General features: G+C 38.3%; 1 protein-coding gene across 1 annotated transcript; it reads right to left on the bottom strand.

The window, feature by feature from the left end:
* Positions 1 to 3,618: 3,618 nt before the first annotated feature.
* Positions 3,619 to 4,891, bottom strand: LOC107465832 (uncharacterized). Its single transcript, XM_016084805.1, has 2 exons — positions 4,816 to 4,891; positions 3,619 to 4,184 (listed from the first exon to the last, which is right to left on the bottom strand). Exons 1-2 carry the CDS (start codon positions 4,889 to 4,891, stop codon positions 3,619 to 3,621), a joined length of 642 nt encoding a protein of 213 aa, XP_015940291.1.
* Positions 4,892 to 6,313: the final 1,422 nt, after the last annotated feature.

Raw genomic sequence — 6,313 nt, 5'->3', positions numbered from 1 at the left:
GTTCCTTGAGTCTCTACCCGTTGGGAGGCTAATCGATTTATTAACTCGCCCAAGGTGGCCATGAAATTTAGCACAGTTCCTTGGAACTCAAGTGTCGGCCTTTGCATCCCTCTTTGCTTTGGAAGAAGAACACTTAGAGCGTTATCCATTGGAGATCAGAGTGGATATGAAGGTTCATTATTTAGGATGAAAGGTTCATGATATGAGGGTGGTTCATCATAATAAGGATGTGGCAATTTAACACTCTCCATCTTGTCCACTTATTGCACAACACACTTCAATTCCTTGTTCTGAAGTTGATATTCTTTTAGCTGTGGAAGTGTCGTGTGCTTTTCGGCTTACCACTTGCTCCAACTGATGAACTTCTGCTTGAAATTGATGCAATATCTCCTTGAGACGATTTCTTGACTCTTGTTCTGCTTGGGTATTATAATACGGAGGTGGTGGTTCTGGGGAGTAGTTGTGTTGTAATTGGGGTGGCTCCATATACGGTTCATATGGCTCATAAGGTGGTTGGTATGGTGGGTAAGGATTAGGATCATAGAAGAGTGTTTGGTAGTGGGTAGCTTGTGAGTATGGTGGTTCAAAGTTATGTTGAGGAGGGAACTCATAGGTATAGTGTGGTGGGGGTTGATTGTTAATGCACGAAAACTTATCTCTCAACAAATTTCCCTTTGTCAAGTATACCGAATTGTCGTCAAGTAAAAACTAACAATAGAGTGAGGTCGAATCCCACAGGGATTGATTGGTCGAGCAACTTTAATTAGAGGAGTGTTCTAGTCAAGCTAAGCCAAATTGAGTGAGAATTGCAGAAACTTAAATGCGGGAAGGATAATTGACATGAAATGTAAATTTGCAGAATCTTAAATGGGGAATTGGGGAGATGAGCATGAAAGTAAATAACAGAAAGTAAAGAGAATGGGTAAGATCAGAGATGGTGAATTCATTGGGCTTAGGAGATGTTGCATTCTCTAGATCAAGTTCATCTTCATCTCTTTCTCAATCAATTCATTCACTGATCTCCTTGGCAATCTTAGGTGATTGGATCCCAATTCCTTGGCAACCCAATCTCTCTAAGCTTGAACAATTTTCCAATTCCTTGATTTAATTGCTCATGAGAAGAGATGAGGTTTGGTCACTGATTATACCACACACCTTCATAGATCAAAGTATTGGTAGGATTACATGTCACGATATCCATCCAACCCCTAACCTAATCCAATGTGAGAAAGCAATTCTAGCATGATCTCCACATTCATCTTCCAAGGCTCAGAGGAGATCCAATTATGGAGAGTTTCTTTTCCAAGATAACTAACCAATTGGTTGAAGACCGAAAGCTTTCTAGCAAAATCAAGAGAAAAGAAAGAGGAAGAAGAATGAAAACTATAATTGATCCATCAAATTACAACAGAGCTCCCTAACCCAATGAAATGGGTTTAGTTGTTTATAGCTCTGGGAATGGAATGGGTAAAAGAAAAGAGCATTGTAAAGTAACTAGAAATTGCAGAAAAAATAAATATACAAAGTGTAGCTCCCAATCATGCCAAGCTCCTTTCTAAATCAAAACTACTCCTATATATACTACTCTGCTGATCTTTTAGTTAGCTCTCCATGTCTTGGATATGGGCCTTTAATCTTTAGTTGAAGCAGTTACAGTCATCAGTGGGCTCAGCTTTGCTTGCAAAAAGAGAGTAAGTCAGGCATGGTATGCAGTTAGTTAGGATGTTAGTGGTGTTAACGTTAAGTGTGAATTCTGATTCGAAGACGTTAGTAACACTAACTTTGTCACTAACGTCCCAACCTACTTGACCCACGTTAACTCCAATGTTAGTAGCACTAACGTGACCTCTAACGTTTAGCCTTTCCATCCTTCGCTAGCATTATTAGCGTTAACTTTGACAATAACACTGCTCCTTGTCCCTTTCTCCCACGTTAATGGTCCACGTTAGTGTAACTAACGTGGCCCTTAACACAGGCATGCCAAGACTCGAGGGCTGATGATTGGATTTTTGATGGTTTAGAATTTCACAAATAAATTCTCATTGCAATATAGTTCCTAAACCAAACAATAATCTTTTCATACAAAAAGTTGTTTGTCACTAAAACAAACCCCTAAATTTATAAACCGAAGTATTGGAACCTCGGGTCGTTCTCCCTAGGAATTACAATAAAGTGTCTTGTTATTGGTTGTGAGTTATTTTGGGGTTTTTGAGACTTTAGACAAGAAATATAAATGGAAAAAAAAATAAACTAACAACTAACAAAGCTCTTGGCAAGATATGAGAACTAGAAGTCCTATCCTAGTTATCCTCCTCAATTGTGATAACAAATTGTCCATTACTTCCACTTAGTTAACCTCTAACCATGGAGGAAAGTCAAGTGGATGAATCAATTTGATTCCTCAAGTCCTAATCAACTCCTAAAGGAAATACTAGCTTTAGAGGCATTCAAATCAATTAGCAACTTCTAATTATCAATCAACAAAAGAATTAGATAACTCAAGAGTCACTAATTACTCAACCAAGGCCAAGAGGAACAAAACCTACACTAAAATCCAACCAAGCATTTCATGAAACACTTGGAAGGTACAAAAGAAAAGCATAGTAAATTGATAACAAGAATAGAATCTAACAACAATTATTGAAAAGAATTAACAACAACAATCAAAAGAAACACATTTATTATGAATTACCTTGATTGAATTGAAAGAGAGTAGAAGAAACAAAAGTATATCTACAACAAAACACAAGAACAACATAAAAGATATTACAACAAAAGAATGGAAGAAGAATGAATGTAACAACAAAGAATTGAAGAGTAGAAGTAGAAGAAAGAGTGAATGAAAACCTAGATCTAAGAACTAAACCTAATCCTAATCCTAATCCTAGAGAGAAGTGAGAGCTTCTCTCTCTAAAAACTAACTCTAACTAATCCTAACGAGTGTGAATGATCAAAAGTCCCTTTGCTCTTCAATCCTTGGCTTTAAATAGCATCTTTTGTGCCAATGTTGGTTGGGATTGGGCCCCACAACCCTTCTGAATTTGCTGGCCATGTTTTCATTAAAAAATCATAAACCAGCACCGACGCGTACATGTAACGACCCAACTTCTAGCATATCTAGATCATACTAAAAATTGAATGTTACCAACTTGTTTTTCCTTTTCTGTATTATTAATTAATAAATATAAGCCTGTACGTTGTTAAAACACCGCAAATTTTACAAGTAATTTTTTTTTTAAAATAAGAATAATTTAAAGTCGCATACCCTCCATATATCAAGGGATAATTAAACATTCACATACATAAAACAAAAGATAACAGAATATGGAGTAACACACTATAATATACATCATGTTATAGAAGTGGCTCAGTTATATAAGCATATAGCTATAGTACAGCACCCCTAGGTCAGTGACTCATATAGTATGTACATATATGTACATAAGACGCCCCAGGGCCTGGCCTGACCAAAGCCCCTAAGCTGGCACCCAGGCTAGCCTAACTCTATGATATGCCTATTCCCTCTAATCATGCTAACAAAAGTGAGGGAGACACTCTAATCTACTGAAGTTAGACTAGGCGTCTCAAAAAATCTCCTCAATCCTAGTCCAGAGTACCTCACGGAAAACCACGGGGCGAATGGTGATGCTCGCCTGCCGATGCCTCGCCTGGCTCATCGTCATCGCTGTCAGAGGAGATAACTATGAAGTTAGGATCTTCCTCTGGATCTTCTTCTTCCTCGTCCTCTTCTTCTGCCGGAGTGATAGCAGAGGAACCACTGTTGGCCACAGGAACCATAAAAGGATAGCTACCAAACAAAATACAGTCGGGAGAAGGAGGTGGCACCTCCATGATCTGATCATACTCATGTCCCTGCTGCTCATCAAAGACAGGAGGCTCGATCTGCTCAGGTAAAGGATCAAGCTCGGGTGGCAACATAGGAACACCCCACTCATCAAGGACAAAAGGTGCAGGAGGTAACTCATGGATAGGCTGGGCAGGTATAGGCTCATCAGGTAGAGGAGGTTCAGGTGGAGGAGGATAGTCAGGTGGAGGTGGCATCTTCTCCTCAGGATGAGGTATCCCAGGTCCGCCGGGGTGTAACCAAGATAAAGGAAAATCATAAGGTGCATCAGGATTAAAGTATGCTGTCCTAATAGGGTACTGGAAAGGTCTACCATGAACTACATAATTACCGATATGAGGTACCGCACAGTAGATGTAATACTCGTCGCGCACCGGGTCCTCGTGGATGTACGGTGGATCAATCTCGTAGAATAGGACTCATGTGTCCATCTGTAGAGGTGTAAGGGGTAAGAACTGAGGAGTTCTTAGTAAGGTCAGGGTATACAGTTAAGTTCATTTATAATGTCCGTGGTCATAGAAGTATAAATAAATGTAGAGTAATATGTACATAACAGCAACATAAACTAACACATGAACAAGAGAGAAAATAGGAAGTAAATGCACGTTCACACATTAATATGCAATCACACGGTTATGCTCAAACAAACAAGGAATAGAACAAGAACACAAGAAGATAAGGAATAAATAATGCACAAACAAGTATGATGCATGTCTGTCCCTACTGCAGGTAATGAGCTCATTTGTCGGTTTCGACCCGCACCCGACGCAATCCGACCCTCCAAGTTAGATAGGGCCTTCCCAGAACTTAATCCCAGATTAAGTACTGCATACCCTCTACCAAGTGCTCTCGACTTGCAGGGCTGGTATTTGCTCAGGTCTCAATATACCACAGGTATGCGAGTCAGGCCTCTACCAAGCATTCAGCTTGCAGGGCTGGTACTACTCTACCGCAGCCTGTCTGGGAAGCAACATCACAATACGGGCGTCCCCGCACAACATTCACAAGCATTGCCCGAAGGCTCATAATTCACATATGACCATACTTTCCATCACTTAGCAATCATTATAAATCAAGCATTACAACATCACAGAAAGCTCATTTTACAATTCTCTGTTTACTCTGTAAGGTCAGGTACACAGCTATATCACTTTTAACTCCTTTTCTTTTTAACATAAACACAGGTTTCAAAATCTTGTCTCTTTACCTCATATACCTCTATATCTTCTCTTATACCTCTTCTTAGGTGTTTAGTAAAGGAAATTAGAGAATTCTGGACTCAAAACTGCCTTCCTGAGGCTTTTAGGAAAAACTGTCTTTTTATCAATATTTTATTATTATTAATTAAATAATATTATTATTAAAATAATATTATTAATAAAATAATATATTAATATTTGATTATTAAAATAATAATATTTTATTTAACTTTCAAAAATTGCATTTTGACCCCCAAACTTCTTGGAAATTGCACTCTGACCCCTATAACTTTTAATAATTGCACTTTGGCCCCTCAACTTTTGATTAATTAATTTTCAACCCCAAACTTTTTAATAATTGCATTTTGACCCCAAAACTCCATGAATACACTTTTTCATGTTCTTCCAAAAACCAAAAACATTTTTCCAAAAGTTCATCAGATTTCTGCTTGATTTTCAGCTAGTTTTTCAATCTTTTCGGAAACCGATTTGAACCCGATTTTTATCAAACCAAAGAGAAACTTTTCAGCCATTAAATGCACATCAAATAAGCATCAAAAATCATGGTTTTCATGGCTGGAATGTCACGTTTTCCAGCAGCACCAACACCCACTTCAAAACCATTATAAACATGATTTTCAAGCATTAAACAACAAGATTTCATGATCAAACCATCACACAAACACCCAAAATCAAACCTCAAGCAACAAGATCTGATTTAACACTTCAAGAACACAGCCAACCATTGATTAATTTACCAAACTTTACCTCCTTTGCTGCTGCTAAAAGTTGAACCAAAAACAAGCTTCTAGAAGCACTTTTACGCCTATTTTAACATCAACAACAACTTTAGAATCTTATGAACCATGAAGGCTGAAGCTTCATGATGATGAAAAGAAGGTTTTCCTCACCTTAAGGTAACTAGAAATCACGTTTTTTGGAGCTTTTGGTGATTGAATAAGAGATCCTAAGAGAAAACATGAAGAAAACATCATTAGCTTAAGGAACCACCATGGCCGAACCCTCAAGGAGGAGGAGCAGCCTTCATACATTGATTTACTCCATGAAAAGTGACATAGAAATGAAGAGGAGGAAGAGGTGAACACTTTGGTAAGATTAGATTTTGGATTGGGGTTCCGGTTTGAGAAAGAACGGAGAAAGAAGCTCAGGTGTTCATGGAAGTTTCATGGTTTTCTTTCATGGTGTTCTAAGCTTTTCCAAGAACAAAAATGATAGCCAAGCTGTCCAA

Source organism: Arachis duranensis, unplaced genomic scaffold (assembly GCF_000817695.3).
Source record: "Arachis duranensis cultivar V14167 unplaced genomic scaffold, aradu.V14167.gnm2.J7QH unplaced_Scaffold_343483, whole genome shotgun sequence".
Classification (NCBI taxonomy): domain Eukaryota; kingdom Viridiplantae; phylum Streptophyta; class Magnoliopsida; order Fabales; family Fabaceae; genus Arachis; species Arachis duranensis.
The sequence above is the reverse complement of the archived record's forward strand: the minus strand, read 5'-3'. Positions and strand labels throughout refer to the sequence as shown.